We start from the raw sequence: 17,318 nt of genomic DNA, 5'->3' as shown, positions 1-17,318 counted from the left end.
GTCCTTAAGGATTATAAAGTGTGTTTTACATTTTTGGTGTGATTGTTCACTGCCCTGATAGCTTAGTACATTTTCACAGTGAGAAAATAAAGTTTAGTCTCACAGTATTCAAAATCAGCAAATATATGTGAATTGCTTTGTGGTGAAAGGCAGCTGATAACCTAACATTTTAAAATAGTGAGCATTAGTTCACAGCAGAGTTAAAAGGTGCATGCATCCTTGGTGTCTTCACCAGGGTGAGGGATAATTAGCACCTTATAATTAACTAATCTGCAGTAACACATCATCACTCATCACCCAGAGTCTGTAGTTTACATTTTTTTTTTTTTTTCAAAACAGTCTTTTCTCTGTGTAACCCTGACTGTCCTCAAACTAGATACAGTCTGTTGACCAAGCTGGCCTCGAACTCACAGAGATCCCCCTGCCTCTGCCTCCCAGGTGCTGGGATTAAAGGCGTGCACCAAGCCTGGCTTAGGTTTCCTCCTGATGTACACCCTGGCACTTGGACTAACAGTTAGGACACGTCCCCATTGTGGTGTCGTAGAGCTAATTTTCATTGCCTTGAAAGTATTTTGTGCTCCACCTAGTCTCCTCCCTTCCTTGGTGCCTGGCGGCCCCCGACCCTTTTTCCTTCTCTTCAGACAGGGTCTCACTGTGTTACCCAAACTGGCCTTGAACTTTCTGTCTTAGCGTCTCAGGTACAGGGGACAGGCACTGCTGGCCTTTTCTGTCTGTTTTACTTCTGTAGGTGATGTAGCCTCTTCAGATTGGCTCCTGTTGTTATATTTCATGGCTTCCTTCCTCCCTTCCTTCCTTCCTTCCTTCCTTCCTTCCTTCCTTCCTTCCTTCCTTCCTTCCTTCCTTCCTTCCTTCTTTCCTTCCTTCTTCCTCCCTCCCCCTCCCCCTCTCTCTTTCTTTTTTTTTTTTGGTTTTTCGGTTTTTTGAAACAGGATTACACTGTGTAGCCCTGGCTGTCCTGGAACTCAGGCTGGCCTGGAACTCAGATCTGCCTGCCTCCCAAATGCTGGGACTAAAGGCATATGTACGCCACCATGCCCAGCTGGCTCTTTCCTTTTTAGCGAGGAATAACATCCTATTGTTTGTCGTATTTATCCATTCAGTAACTGAGGGGAACGGGGTGTTTCCTTGTTTTAGCAGTTACGTAAGTGGCTATCATGGGTAGATTTCCTTGTGGACTTCGGTGACCCTTGTGATGAATTCTAAGCAGTACAGTTGCCAGATCTTAGGGTGAGAAACCTCCAGAACCATCCTCCAATGCATTCCCAAAGAGTGAGGGTTCCTGGCTGTCTGCCAGTGTCTGAGTGCTCAGGGTCGGGTAGCTCCGAGTTACCTTTTGTTACAGTTTTTTGGGGACGACATGATGTGGAGCCCTTATTCACAGCTCATTGACTGTTTGTCTCTGACCTATTATTTGATTGGCTTTAGTTTTCTCATTTCTGAACCTTACTAGTCCTTTGCATGCTTTACTTAACAGCCCTCTGTCGTACTGGTATTTTGCAGAGATTTTGTCCCAGTCTCGGACTTTTCACTCTTCCAGTAGAATTTTGGCCAAGTTAAGTTTTTAATTTTAATGGTCAAGTTTATCAGTGACCTTTATTGTTACATCTAAAAAGTAACTCCTGCTCCAAGGCCACCTACGTTTCTCCTACTTTATCTTTTATAGGAATTTTATAGTTCAGTGTTTTATATTTTGGTCTATGATCTTCTTTGGGTTAATTTTTGTGAGTAATGTAAAGTTTATATCTAGGTTTGCTTTTTTCTCCTAGTACCATTTGGTGAAAAGTTGGTATTTATCACACTATGTTTCCTTTGATTGTTTATTAAAGATCAACAGATTGTATTTATGTGGGTCTACTTCTGGGCTGTTAATTCTGTTGCTAAACTTCTTGTTTGCCACATATCAAGAGTCCTGTAGCATTTTTTTCATTATTAGTTTTTAGGGTATAATTCAAAGTAATGGTGTCATCATGGCGTTTTTGTTGTTATACTTTGTTCTCACACCCCCCCCCTCTCCTCCTCTCCAGCTAATCCCTTCTTCCTCCGTTTAGTTTCCTTTTCTGTTTCTGCTAGGGTATTCCGCTGCCCTCTATCCATGCCTCCCCTCTCTCACCCCCCCAAGTCTTTTATTTTAAAACAAAGCCTTGCAGTGCGGACCTGGCTAACTTCAGGCTGGCTGCACGGCTCTGCCCTGGGGTGCTGGGATGACAAGTCCCCAGCTCATCCCAGAGGGCAGCATTGACGTTAGACAGCTTCGGTCCTCTGCCTTCGTCCTTGGCCTTCAGTGTTCCCAGTTATTTTGACTCCTTATGATCATCCACGAAAACTTGAGAATCTGTGTTCATGTCTCAGTTTGGGTTCTGTTGCTGTGATAAAGACCATGACCAAAAGCAATCTGGGGAGGAAAGGGTTTATTTCCTCTTACATTTCCAGGTAGTACTCCATCACTGAGGGAAGTCAGGGCAGGAGCTGATGTAGAGACCATGGAGGAGTGCTGCTTACTGGCTTGCTCCTCATGACTTGCTCAGTTTGCTTTCTTGTATACCCCAGGACCACCTACCCAGCGGTGGCACTGCCCACAGTGGGCTGGGCCCTCCGTCATCAATCATCCACCGAGAAAATGTCTTCATCACATGGCCTGTAGGCATTTGTGCAGTTGAGATTCCTTTCTCCAGATAACTCCAGATTGTGTCAAGGTGAACAAAAAGCAAACAAAACCACCAGGACAGTCCCGATCCACAGATTAACGTACTGGAATCCTGGCATTGTCTCTATGGGTCAGGTCGAGAGGGTCTGACATGTTGGTGACACTGAGCCTTCCTCTCCATGAGCGCGGAGTATCTCTGTGTATTAGTTATTTTATTTCTTTGGGATGGTTCATAATTTTCCTTGTATAGACCTTGTGTATACTTCGTTAGATTTACAGTGAGTTCTTTCATTTTGCTGGTCGCTATGGTAACAATCCCACATTTGTTGCTGGTGTGTAGGAACATGACTGACTTGTTTGTTAACCTTGCGTCCTTCAATCATATACTCAACCTTTGAAATGTTCTTAGCATTGTGTGATGGACGTAGTAGAGATTGTCTTGAAACTGCCAATTGCATTTCAGTAAAAATGTTTTATTCTTCAGGGACAGAGACTTCCACCAATCTCCACCAGAAGCTCTGCTACCACGTCTTGGGGACAGATCAGTCCGAAGATATTTTGTGTGCTGAGTTCCCTGATGAGCCTAAATGGATGGGGGGAGCCGAGGTATTGTATACTGTGAAAGTCCATCCTCAGAGACCTTGTCATGGTGCATGTGTAAATATTCCTGTTATATGGTAGTAGATGTCCCATAAATGGTAGTTGTACAATGAGTGTTTTTAAAAAACTGCTATTCAAATTGATTATTAATAACGAAGATGGCAAATCTTCTGTTTTTTCAACATTAAAATCTTTTATTATTTTATTCTTTTACATATATTATATACCAACTGCAGTTTCCCCCCCCCCTCCCCTATTCCCAGTATCTGCCCCCTACCTCCCCTCTCCTCCAGATCTACCTCACCTTGCCTCCCCTCAGGACAGGCTTCCCAGAGCATCAACCAAACATGGCATAATATGCTACAATATACCAGGCACATACATACCATCATATCAAGCCTGGATAAGGTGACCCAGTAGGAGGAAAAGAGTCCCACAAACAGGGAAAAGAGTCAGAGACACCCCACTTCCATTGTTAGGAACCCCACAAGAACAAGTTACTCAGCTGTAACATATATGCAGAGGACCTAGGTCAGAACCGTACAGGCTCCCTGATCTCTGTGAGCCCCGATGAGTCCCAGTCGGTTGGTTCTGTAGGCTGTGTTCTCTAGGTGTCCCTGACCCCTCTGGTTCCTCTGATCCTTCCTCGCCCACCCCTGTTGGACTCCTTGAACTCTGCCCAGTGTTCAGCTGTGGGACTCTGCATCTGCTCCCGTTAGTTGCTGGATAAAGTCTCCCTGGTCTCTTTGATGACGACTCCATTAGGCTCTGGTCCCAGAACACTGTGCAGGCAGGACATACTATAGGGCGAAGGTTTTGTGGCTGGGTTGGTATTCCAGTCCTCCACTTGAGGCCTTGCCTGGTGACAGAAAATGGCTGGTCCAGGCTCTGTGTTCCCCCATTGCAAGGGGTCTTTGCTAGGATTACTCTTGTAGATTCTGTGGAGTTTCCATTGCACTAGGTTTCCACCTTGCCCCACCAAGTGCCCCCCAGTTTTATCATTTCTCTCTCAGTACCACCCCCACACACACACCCCTCATGTTCCCAACTCCACCTGCCCCCAGGCCACCTTTGAAATCTGTTTCCCCTTCCCGGGGAGATCTGTCTGTCCTCTCTTGAGGAGATCCATCTGTCCTCCCATGAGCCCTCCTTGTTACTTAGCTTCTTTGGATCTGTCAATTCTGGCATGATTATCCTTTACTTTATGGCTAATATCCACCTATAAGTGATTACATACCATGTTATTCTTTCTGGGTCTGGGTTACCTCACTCAGGTAATTTTTTCTAGTTCCATCCATTTGCCAGCTAATTTCATGATGTATTTGTTTTTAACTGCTAAGTAATACTCCATTGTATATATGCACCACATTTTCTTTATCCAATCCTCAGTTGAGGGGCATCTAGGCTGTTTCCAGTTTCTGGCTATTACAAATAGTGCTGCTATGAACATAGTTGAGCAAGTGTCCTTGTGGTATGGTAGAGAGTCCTTTGGGTATATGCGCGGGAGTGGTATGGCTGGGTCTTGAGGTTGATTCCCAGTTTTCTGAGAAACCACCATTTTGATTTCCAAAGTAGCTGTACAAGTTTCCACTCCCATCAGCAGTGGAGGAGTGTTCCCCTTGCTCCACACCCTCTCCAACATAAGCTGTCACTTGTGTTTTTGATTATAGCCATTCTGATAGGTGTAAGATGGGATCTCAAATTCATTTTTATTTGCATTTCCCTGATGGCTAAGGATCAACATAAAAATCTTAATAAAAGCACACAATGCTTATGGTTGTATGTGTAAAAGTAGATGATGATGTGGGGAACAGCGTGAACATTCCAGAGATCAGCACCATAGTCTTCTAAATTGTTTCCTGCTGCCTCAGGCGGGAATGTGAGTCTCTTCCGTATGCTTTCTTCATTCATATTATGTTTTCTCATTAGGCATCTTTTAGACATTTTCCCACTTTATAAATATTCATACATTACTTGCAGGGGGTGGGGGGGGCATCCTAACAGTAATTTCTGAGGTGCTGTGCTCTTGAAACAGGTGGCCATGTTGTATTCTGTGCCTTGAGAGTGTTCTGTGAAGAAACTTAGGAGTCTGTAAACTAAGGAAAGTGTGTTGTTAAAAGAAGGGGAACTCTTTGTGTCCTATCGAGGGTGGGATGTAACATCCCACTGTGCGTAAGAACCCACCAGAGACATGTTAGCACACCGAGGAACTTCTCTTATCTGAAAGGCAAGTAGGACTTCAGCTGGAAAGGAACATCTTAGATTTAAAACTGCTGTTTCCAAGTCTGGTTCAAGGACAGAAGATAGTGATGGTGTCTTGTCCGTGTGTCTTCATGTGTGGTGTTTTCAGTTGGTCTTTTTATCTAGATCAAGAGTCAGCACATCACTGCCCCTGGGCTGAACGCAACCTGCTTTTAGAGATGTTCCCAGAGCCCAGTCATGCTCAACAGCGTTAACATGCACTTTTCTTGTGCTTTTTTTCTGCCCTAACTCCTCACCACACCAGCTTTTCCCATGGTTCCTGCTGTCATTTTTCTTCCAGGTTAGCTTCCTGCTGCATGGTTCCCTGGGTGCTTATTTACAAATAGTACACACTTTCACCTTTAGCTGAGTAAAAACAGTTGGGAGATTATGTTATCAAAAATTAAAATGTTAAGTCTTATGTATTTCTCTTTACCTTTTGGACCTTTTACCTTTGGAGTATTAATGAGGGAAACTTAAAATTGTATATTTAATATTCAAATTTTATTCCCTCTGGCTTTTTCATAAACTAGAAGACTTGACCTCCTAGAGAACTTGTAAATGTTGGAAGTAATAATTTCATTGCAGCAGAACATTTTTGCTTTTGCTTTTTGTTTTGGGATGGTCTTGTGTAGCCCAGGCTAGCCTTGAACTCACTTTATAGCTGAGGATGAACCTAACTTTATGAGCTTGCTGGTTCTCACTCCAGAGTGCTTGGTGGATAGGTGTCTGCCTCCACGCCAGGCTTCTGTGGTGTTTGGGATCAAACCCAGGGCTTCGTGCATGCATGTGTGACGGTTCTGTGCTCCTCTATGGCTGCTCCTCCACTTCCTGTGTGTGTGTGTGTGTGACGGCTCTGTGTTCCTCTGTGGCTGTTCCCCCACTTCCTGTGTGTGTGACTGTTCTGTGTTCCTCTGTGGCTGTTCCCCTGCTTCCTGTGTGTGTGACTGTTCTATGTTCCTCTGAGGCTGCTCCTCCACTTCCTGTGTGTGTGTGTGACGGCTCTGTGTTCCTCTGTGGCTGTTCCCCCACTTCCTGTGTGTGACTGTTCTATGTTCCTCTGTGACTGCTCCTCTACTTCCTGTCTCTGTAAATGTGACTGTTCTGTGTTCCTCTGTGGCTGTTCCTCCACTTCCTGTTTCTGTAAATGTGACTGTTCTGTGTTCCTCTGTGTCCTTTTGTGATTAGCACGTGACACTCACCTGGTCCTCGAGGATCATGCATATTGAAGACTTCTATTTTGTTTTGAAGCTGAACAAGATTTCACTGTCTGTATGTACATTTTTCTTTATTCATTCATCCAGGGACACCTGGGGGCCCTCCTGTAGTATTACCATGATGCCGCTCTGAGCAACTAACATTTACAAATAGGAAGAATCTCGTGTATGCATTTAGCTAAGCAAACAAAAAGAAAGGCAATTTTAAGAACTTGAGGGAATCCTGTCATTTTTCAGTCAGTCGACTATGTTAGTCCAATGTTTAACCCGGTCCGGACCACAGTGTTGAGGAGGTGGCTGCTTCGTGCACAGACAGCATCAAGTACTGCACAGGTACATACACAGACCATGGCCAGAACTCCTGCTGGCCGGCTGGATGAAGTCCTCAGCTCTTTACACCCTTATGAGCACCGTGCAGCTTGCCTCTCTCATCAGAAAGAAAGAGGCCACACAAAATAGCAAAGACCACTTCAAGAATGGCAATGAATGACAGGTGCTTGTCTGCTGCATAGAAGTAGTAGCTTGAAATAAACAAGCGGACATCAGAGTCCTCTCTTTCCTGTCCCAAGGCTCTGAGAACCCGTGGGTGCAGGGTTTACCAGTGTCTCGGTGGTCTGGGGAGCTTGTTGGCTGAGGAGACAACTTCTGGGTGTGAGAGAAGTGGGGGTACGGCGTTCATGCTTGGGGGTGAGGTTGGAGAAATGCTGAGGGCAGGCTGGAGGTGGCCCCATCCTGCTCCCTGTGGTCCGCTGTTGGAGAGTGTGACTTAGCCTTCCTTCCTGTTCTGACGCCTCTGACCTTTCTGCTTGGACAGGTCCCTCTCACCTCAGACTTAACAGAAGTTCACTTTATAGTCCAGGTTCGACTCCATGAGTGACCACCTTCCTTCACTGATTCTGCCTTGGCCTCTCTGTACGGGTCGTTTTCACCTTGCGCAGGAAGAATTAGTGGATTCTAGGGAAGGAGTACCTTGAGCGTCTGGCTGCGGCGTTTGGCTGGTGGTCACTAAAGTCCGTTGTGGTCCGAGCTGGAACCTGATTTCTCTGCTGTCTTCTGTCCCGGCTCCCCTGGGTGTCAGGCGGGGCTGGGAAGGTGTGCCTCTCCTCTAGTTTCTCCAGTAGCTACAGAGGAAGGAATCAGAGAAGGGGGTAAGGTGTGCCGTGTCCAGAGCCATTTGCTGGGTTGGTGTGACTTGGCTGCTCGGCTGTGACATGTGTCCAGGTGCCAGCTTCCCAGTGCCCTTCCTTCTGGGGCCTCTGTACTGTTGTCCATGGCTAACCACTGCACCCTCCCACCAAGCTTCTGTTTCTTCCTGGGGTGTTTTTGTGAGGTTCACACCTCCACCCCTTTCAGCAGGGCATCTTTCAAGATGACTGAGATCAGCAGAGCCTCCTGGCCCACCCCTGTGGATCACCCTGCCCATCAGGCTGTGATCACCACTGCCTCCTCACCGCTTTCCAGGGACCCTCCTGTGCGTCTGTCTCACACTGCAGTGCTTGGGGACCCTTCCTGGGCCCCTGGGGCACAGCACAAGAAAACAGCTGTGGTTTGACTAGATGGGAAGAGGTCAGCTCTTAGTGTACACGATGAAGTGTATGTGAGGGGACACAGTGGAGGAGAGGTTGTTGTGTTTTAGGTTAGCTCGGACCTCCTCACCAAAAACTTTATTATTTTGAAGTCATTTGTGAGCATTTCAGGTTGAGACAACAACCAAAACCCAGATAAACAAAAATTCCCCTGAATTCAAATGTGCTGAGGCGGTGTGCCCAGCAGGGGGTGCTGCAGAGCCAAGATTGCGGAAATGCACAGAGTGAGGATTCTGAGCCCTAACTCTGTCGCACCTTATTCTTGAAAGATTTTTTTTTTTTTTTTTTGGCAATCCAAAATCTTAATATTTAATCACATATAGCCATAAGCAATTTTTATATATTGGTTTGTGATCCCTAATAATTCAAAAATACACACTTGTATACACAATTACACGTTACACATATGTTCGCGTGGGAAATTCACATGAAACATGGAGTCTGCTTTGTGTTGGCCAACTACTCCTGGACATGTAGCCTGCCCTGGAGTGTGGTTGGTATACTTATGGTGGTGATCTGAATCACACTGGTCCCCCGTAGGCTTATATATTTTAATGCTTGGTCCCCAGTTAGTGGAACTATTTGAGGAGGATTAGGAGGTGTGGCCTTGTTAGAGGGGTTTGTCACGGGGGGCGACACCAGGCCAGTGGCCCTCTGCCATGCTTGTGGATCTGATGTAAGCTCTGGGCTCCTGCTCCAGTGCCGTGCCCACCCGTCTGCCTGCTGTCCCCCTTTCCCGTGATGGGTCATGGACTCACCCTCTGGCACTGTAAGCAAGCCCTTAATTAAATGCTTTCTTTCTTTTATAAATTGCTTTGGGCCTGGTATCTCTTCACAGCAATAGGGCAGTGTGTACGACATCCAGTGTCGCTCCAGTGGAGAAGCTGGCTTTCCCCTCCCCAGGAGGTTTCATTTGCAATAGCTGCTTGGCGGGAATTCTGTCCGCTGCCCCTTCTTCATGCTAGGGTTGTGTTAATCTGTGCAGGTCTTGTGTGCTGTCACGGTCTGTGCAAGTTCACGTGTGCATCACCCTGCTGTGCCGTTCACCACCGCAGGCTCGAACAATCTTTCTGCCTTTTTCCTCTCCTTTCCTTTTCTTTCTTGAGAGAGAGAGATTAAGGACATGAAGTTGGTGGGTGGGGAGGTGGGGGGAAGGACCCAGGAGGAGTTGGGGGAGGGCAAAGAATATGATCAAAGTATATTAAATGAAAAAGTCTGAATAAAAATAATCAATTTTTAAATTAATTTTGATAATTTTAACATATATTTTGATCATATCTACCTACTACTTACTCCCACATCTTTGCCCCACCTGCCTGCCCCCTCCCAATTGCATGTACTTTTTTTTTTTAAATAGCTCACTGATTAGATTTTATCGCCCATTCATTCATGGGTGTGGCACCCACTGTCCACCCGAGTGTGGTCAGCCCGCTAGGGTACATCCTGAAGGAAAAGTGACTTTCCGTCCCTTGGCAGCTGTCGGTGTCCGTAGCTCCTCAGGTAGGGATGGCGGCTTGATTCTGTGCAGGTCCTGTGCTGCCGTGAGTGCTTGGGCACGTCAGTCCTGCCGTGTCCAGAAGGCACTGTTTGGGTCCAGTCCTCCACCACCCTCTCCTGCAGCGGTCCCTGAGCCTCGGGGAGGGCTGTGATATACACGTTCATTTGTGTCTGTGCACTCCACTGAACTTAGGCTTTGGACTTTGATTGTTGACTTTTTGCATTAACCATCGTCCACTGTACAGAAAACAAAACAAAAAAAAAACCCTGTCTCCGATGAGGTCTGAGAGCTGCACTAATCTGTGGGTATAGAGGTAGGCAGTTTGACTATGTCCATTTACCAAGGTAACAGTTGTAGGCTCTCTTGTGGGTCCTCTGAGTTCCCCAACCATTGGTTCTTTAGAGTGTCAGGCTTGCATTTCCTCCTGAGGAGTGAACCTCACATTCAGTCAGAAAGCAGTTGGTTACCCGTAGCATTCTTGGTACTGTTGCACCCATGGCATGTCTTGCCATCTTGTTGACGTAGCCCAGGGTGCATCTCTGGGTAAGATTGTTGAGGGCTTCTGCACCCAGCACCCCCTCCACTGCACAGCACCTCCCAGGCACCATGCTGACTACAAGGGGAAATCTCTGCAGGGGGACTGGGAAGACAGAAGGGCTCACACACCAAACTGGAGATTTATATGTGGGCAAGCAAAAGGCCATGCTGCCCCTTACAGAGCCGCTGCTGCTGGGAATGCTGTTCCCTGTCTGAAGTGCTCGGGCCTGATGTCCCGAGATGTAATATCTATAGACACTTAATGAAACACTTGAGCAATGGGACCCGGTCTGGTTTGCCTTTCTGCTGCTATAATAAACACCAGGACCCCGACCAGCCTGGGGAAGGAAAGGGTGTATTTCCTCTCCTTGGTCATCAAGAGGGCAGAAACTCAAGCAGGAACCTGGGGCACAAACCTTGGAGAACCGGCTTCCTGGCTGCTCTCAGGCTCACACTCAGCTCCCTTTCTCCACCGCTCAGGCCCGCCTGCCCTGGGGTGGCACCACCACAGTAGGTGGGGATCGCATACATCAGTTAGCAGTCAAGAAAATGGCCCACAGTTTGCCCACGGGCCAGGCTGATAGAGGCAGTTTACTTAAGGTTCCCTTTCCGAGGTGTGTCAAGTTGATAGCCAGGACGAGACCTCACAGGACCCAAGTTGACAGTGTTCTGTAGCACATGCGTAGCTGAAAGTCAGTGTGCCTGTAAGTTGACTACACACTGTCACTGGAGCTCAGGTGGGGGATTTTTCTATTTGTGGAGTCGTAACGTCAACATCCCAACATACATTTGCACAGTACATGGGTGGAGGTCGAGAACAACTATCAGGAGTTAGTTCATGTTGTCCATTATGGCCGTGGTTCTCAACCTTGCTGATGCTGCGACCCTTTGATACAGTTCCTCATGTTGTGGTGATCCCTGCCCCCCACAATACAATTATTTCATTGCTAATTCATAACTGTAATGAATCGAAATGTGAATATCTGATAGGCAGGGTATCTGATGGGTCACAACCCACATGTTGAGAACCACTGTAGTATGGGTGCTGGGGACCCAACTTCGGTTGTCAGACTGGCTCAGCTAGCATCTTCATCTAGGGAGCCATCTCGCCAGCTCAGATTTTGGATTTTTAAACTAGAGATGATCGACCTGTATAGCTATTGGAGGGCTGGATGACCACTTTCTCCAGTTCGTGTTATCACTCAGTAAGGGAGGAAGGAAAACAATGGTAGATTCTTGAATAACCAAGCTTGTCTATCAGGAAAGAAAAAAAAAAAAATAGACGGATTAGAATGAAGTGGCTACACAGTCAGGAGCTGTATTGTTTTATCTTGAATAGTGTTTGTTTGTTTATCAACATTCCCCTCCCCCATTCTACCTTGTCAGGCAAATCAAACAGTGTTTGCAGAGACTCAGGTTTTCCTCGGTGTGGTATTGTACTGTCTGGGGGATGCCGGCTAGTCTGACGGGACTGCCTGCTAGGAATGTGTAGGTTACTCATACACACCTGTGTGCATGGCTGCTTATTCGCCCACACTGCCTCTCACACCATCCATGAATCCTATCCGAAAGCTCATCATTTGCATGAGGTTTGGCATTTAAACGTTTTCCTTAATTAAGTGTTGGAAACATACTCAATATCAAAGTGGTGTTATGATTCAAAGCTGTTACAAAAAGAATCCAATAAATGTGGTAAAGATTGCTGCTGTGAGAGGCACATAATAACTCTGAAAGCTGTTGAAATCCATTCCCTTCCACCTGATAGCCTCCAGTTTCAGGTGTCAGAGCTCTCCTCACACCTTTACACACACGGGTCTCCTGTGACAGACGGAAGAAAATAACTGTCGTTACCTTGAAAAAATGCCCGTAGACATGAATTAAATGCCCTCTTTTATCTAAGTAGATAAAATTGAGATTTTATGTCGTGTTTGGGTTCCAACACAGCCTGTGTGAGGCCAGAAACTACACCATAGCTGGAGTTCTCTGATTAATGTGTGATGAATGTTACATTGTGTGTCCAGAAGTGGGATTTTTGTCCTGTTGTATGATGGTAATGTAGATTTTTTTTTTAGATAAATGATCACAAGTTTAAAATGATAACCATTTTTCTGTTAATTTCCCCCTCTACTGTGAGATGCATGAGGAAAGGCTTGCTCATTTAGGTCATTTGGGAAACCCAGCTACCCTGACTGTGACCCCGTTAAGACTGATGATAGCTGACTTCATCAGCTTTAGATTTTCTTGATGCTAGTAGTCAAATTCATGCAGATTTATTTTTAAAAACACACGAATGCCCCATCGTGCAGACAGAGCGTGTTAGTAGTGGTTGATGTCTCTATTTCACAGTCAAATGATCTTCTGTCAGGGCTGCTGTTCTCTGAACAAGAACAGCTTGACTGAGATCTGGGTTTCACTGAATGACCTTCCTCCCCTACGTGAGGCATTAATTGAAAACTGTTTGTCAGTAGATGCCTCTGGTAGATGTTCATCTCTTTTAATGCAGTTTGTTTTCAGTTTGGGAGTTCGCTGGGGCCATTGTCTGTGCTAGGCTGCTTCATTGTGTGTGTATTGGACCAGTTTTCGGCAACCTAACAAAATAAATTGTGAGAGACCAGCCGTAATTGTCTGAACAGTGTGTCTCGTAGGTTGTCTAGGTAACCTTCGCCAGCCACGCTCTAGTGTGATACCACGGTGTGCACAATTAAGTTGGTTAATTGGCTGTTGTGGTTTTTAATGACACCGTAACTCCAGACCTTCTGCCCTGGTTTTTGATGAACACAAACAAACTTGGTAATGGTAGCAGCCACTTGTGAAGGTTTCTCTGGCGAGCATAAAGTGTGCCAAAGTAGGAAACCACAAAGCGTGGAGGGAGGGGCTTTCCCCCACTCCACTGAGCCCTGTCCTGAGGAATGTTTGACTGTGGTATCCTGATGGCTGGACATGAGAGGTTGGGAGCTTGTGACCCAGCAGACTCACAACATTTAGTCACCTCGAGTGTGTGCTTTATTAGCAGCAGAGCTGACATCTTAGTTCTCTACCCGCCGCCGCTTGTTTCCAGAACCCATGGAGAAGTGACTGTTTGGATGCCTGGGCACAAGACCCATGGCCATGGGCTTTCCTGTTACACATATTATATTTTTAGGGTGCTGTCCATGTCTGGCATGCTGCCAGATATTAGATCCTGCAGAATCAAACTGATGTAGAAACTTGTGTCCCGGAAGTTAGTGGGCATGCTTTCTAACCCTCTGCCGTGCTGGGGGGTAGTGACCGCGGGGGGAGCGAGCTTTGGAAGCACTAATAGATCATAACCGCCCATTCAGAGAGCTCTCCACCAGGCTAGCCCCTCAGCCTCGCTCTAACTGGGGAAGAGGAGTCGGTGTCAGGACCTTTATAACCTGAACTAGCAGGTAGTCTATGGGGACGAACCCGAGAGGATGCACGGCCTTGATGGGGCCGGCTTTCTTCGTCATGAGGGTGAGTCCTGGAGATGAGAGCCATCTGTTCCAGCATCCAGCACAGAACGGGCTGAGTGCTTTATCCTAGAGGGTGGCATCTGCCTGCCCTGAGATGGACACTGAGAATGAGCGCATTGCATACAGCCTGAGTGCACACTAGACAGCTCTCTGGTGATGTTCCCTGGTGCTTAGACTAGCATAAGCAGTTGTAAGGATGGAAAGTTTCAACCACTGGACTCCTCCTTAGGAATCAGGGACATCTTTTCCCAAAGCATTCTGGGAGCTACCTTCTTCACAACTTCCTCCATCAGTCGCTTCTCTCTGGCTGTCATACTTTATACATCATGTTGCTCGTGTTCAACAGTGTGGATCAGTCTTATTTGTGTCTGTCCATCGCTCTGTCCGTCTCAAGCATTGTGAGCTCTCGAAAGTCCCGTCCTGGTTTTCTGTGTATTCTAGGGTTGAGTTCAGTGGCAGCCACTGGGTAGCCCATCAATAGTATTGATTGAGTAAACAAACACATCCTCCGCCCCAGCTCCCCTGAGTGGCTGACTGTGTCTGGTGGTTTGTCTTTGGGAGAGAAAAGGGAAAGCTGGCTAAAACCTGGATGATCCTCCTGAAATCGGCCCGTCTACCCTCATCCACTCTGAGAAAGGAATATACTTTATTATCAGAAGGTTTGGTTTGTGAATCTCACTGTGGCACCTCACTCCAGGATCCCCATTTTGTTGGTAATATGTCCAGGTAACTATAACCAAGGCAAGCCGAGCCTTTTCTCCTTTGCTGAGGACTGTAATGCTAATCCATCTCAGGGTACTGAACAACTGAGAAAACCCCAAACAGGGCGTTCCCTAAGCCTGGAGAAGAGCCCTGCTCCTTCCGCCCCAAGCAGACAGGAGCAAAGTGGGTTACTATGTGGACTCTGTGTTTGTTTCTCAAATACCCTGGTTGAGGATAATGAAAAGCTGTCTAACCAGTAGATCACTAAGTGTTTTTTAGCGTATCCGTAGAACCCCGTGTTCTTTGTTCAGCTAGACATTGACCTCTGTCCCGGGTGTTTTTATATACAGATACCAGCAGTTTTTTTTTTTTTTTATTCCTTAGTTATTTTCTAGTTGGACTAAATCAGCACTCTAAGTGTAAGCCAGATGACATCACAGACCTAAGCTGTCAGCATGCTGACATTAAACTTTATAGTAAGAATGGTGACTTCCAGCTTTGATCCCTACTGGTAGCGTCAGGGAAGTAAGTAGATCTAGTGTCAGCACACAACACTGTCTCATTTATAATGATTCTTGGAGTTTTGCTTGTATTAATATTTTATCAAGAAAAAAAAGTGACCATGACTTTAAGGAAATTTTGCTTAAAATGTTATAAAAGGTGTGAAACCAGAAAGTTGGGAGTTCCATACGTCATCATTGGTCAGATTAATGTTATCGTTTGTCTTTTGGGCAGTGTTTTTAGTGGGTTGCTTACAGATAGTGGTTTCTATAGCCACTATCATACATTGAAACAATGATACTTTGTGGCAGAGAACCTGAGGACCTGGGCTGTCTTAAGGAGCCATGGCCTTTGTTTTCTTTTTAGGAAAATCAGTGTATCCATTACAGTCAGAAAAACCTCCATGTAAGCAGAACGCTTGTCCTCACAGTAATCTCTAGAAAAAAAAAATCTTTAAAATTGCCTTAAAATACTCTAAGAGGCTAAGCAACTGTTGTTACTGATTAATTTTTAGTGGAGAAAGGTATTTTTCCTAATCTGTACATTCTGAGGAAAACAACTTATGGTGATTTTGAGGTTGCCAGCTTGAGCGTTGAAAATGTAGAGGTGTTTCCGGTTAAGCAGATTTTTGTGGCTGTGAGCATCTCTGCATTGTGGTGATCCAGGAGGAGGACTCCTGACTGACTTCACTGCGTTGTGGCAGCAGGGTGCCCCAGGACTTCTGCCTTAGAGTAAACATGAACTGCTGTGACTGTTAGTCCATCGGTGGAGGAGAGCTCCTGTGAGGCTCTAGAAGCAGTTTCTGGCCCAGGTCCCGTGCTGTAGCACGAGAGTTGCCGTCTGTCTTTCAGGTGACTGAGGCGCTCCAGCTTAAGTGGGCGCTGTTTGTGATTGGTGTGGCATGGCCTTTAGCTGCCGGCTGTGCAGGTTCTGTCTGTATTCAAAGGACAGGAGAGCAAGTGTGAAGCAATGTTCCTGAGATTGCTTTGGACTATAGTTAATAAAGTTATAATTGTAGATTAATGATACTTTCAGTATAGGACAGTCTGTAAAAGGTGGGACTAAAAATTTGAGCATTAGTTTGCTAGCTTTCTTAATTTAAAACTGAAAGGAAATAAAATGTGTGACTTTCAAATCAATCTGAAGTGAAAGAAAGGTTCACAAAGAAGTTGATTGTGAGTTGTCATAGTGGTACATGTGTGTAATCTTAGCACTTTGTAAGTGGGGACATGAGTTGTCATAGTGGTACATGTATGTATTCCTAGCACTCAGTAAGTAGAGAAGGGAGGACCAGGAAACAAATTGAAGGCTACCTGTGGTTGCATAGTGAGTTCAAGGCTAGCCTGAGCTACATGAGGTACTGTCTCAAAAATGGGTATTTTTTAATGGTGGTAGCTAAGTGGTGGCCCGTGTTTAGTGTGTGTGAATCCCAGGTTCAGTCCCCAGAACAAGAATAAAGAAAAAAAGAAAGCAAGATGAATAGAACACTCGAAAGAATTGCTTACTCTGGTTCGTAAAACTTCAGATTCTCAGATTGGATATTGAAAACCAAATGGTGTTTCGTTCATTTCCAGGCCCACTAGACAGTGGGGTCGAGTTCTTCACTGGCCACGCTGGTGTGTATGGTTCTAGCCTCAGCTCCTGCCCCACACAGCTGGAAAGCGGAACAGGAGAGATTAAAGAGCAGTTTGCAGAACTTGGTCAGCAGGTAGTTGGGAGTGATGCCTGAGAGGTTACTCCTACAGTTGTCCCAGCCTTCTGCCTCCAGGTGTTCTAGGGACCCCACACGAGGATGGAGACCTGGACACTTCATTCTCACTGAAGTAAAGATCCAAAGAGACTGGAGCTACTAGAGCTGTGGAACCGGGGACTGAAGGTGGGAACTTCCCACGAAGCGTCCAGGGGTTCACTTCAGGTCCCCTGTGGCTTCAGCTGTCTATCAAGAGGTGTGTGCATTGAGTGATGCTCCCTAGTTCAGGCTCAGCACAACACCCAGGAGCTGTAAACTGACAGCTGCTAAAGTCTGGTCACCATGTTCTGACCCTGGCGACAAAGCCTTTTGAGCATCCAGGGGCATGGTGTCACTTGGAGAGGCCACATGTTCACAGTCAGGATGCAGACCCTCGTCAGCAAGGCTGCAGAGCAAGCCTGAATGGAGCCAGCTGGTTTGCCAGGAAATTAATTGACTCAAAACATTTTATAGGCAGATTAGAAAGGGAAAAAAAAAAAATCTAGACAATGTTCCAAATGCCCAGAATCTAATTCAGAAGTCAATACATGTTTAATGAAGCAGAATAA

General features: G+C 46.1%; 1 protein-coding gene across 1 annotated transcript in view; it reads left to right on the top strand.

Annotated features, from left to right (window-relative positions):
- The window catches only part of LOC114687845 (prolyl endopeptidase), a 122,518-nt gene that overhangs the window by 37,492 nt on the left and 67,708 nt on the right, over window positions 1-17,318 (top strand). Inside the window, exon 6 of the mRNA XM_037200518.1 lies at window positions 3,150-3,271. Coding sequence (XP_037056413.1) covers window positions 3,150-3,271 — 122 coding nt within the window. The remainder of the gene's footprint in view (window positions 1-3,149; window positions 3,272-17,318) is intronic.

The sequence above is a fragment of the Peromyscus leucopus genome, chromosome 8a, assembly GCF_004664715.2.
Source record: "Peromyscus leucopus breed LL Stock chromosome 8a, UCI_PerLeu_2.1, whole genome shotgun sequence".
Lineage (NCBI taxonomy): Eukaryota > Metazoa > Chordata > Mammalia > Rodentia > Cricetidae > Peromyscus > Peromyscus leucopus.
Note: the sequence above shows the minus strand (reverse complement) of the source record. Positions and strands in the feature narration are given on the sequence as shown.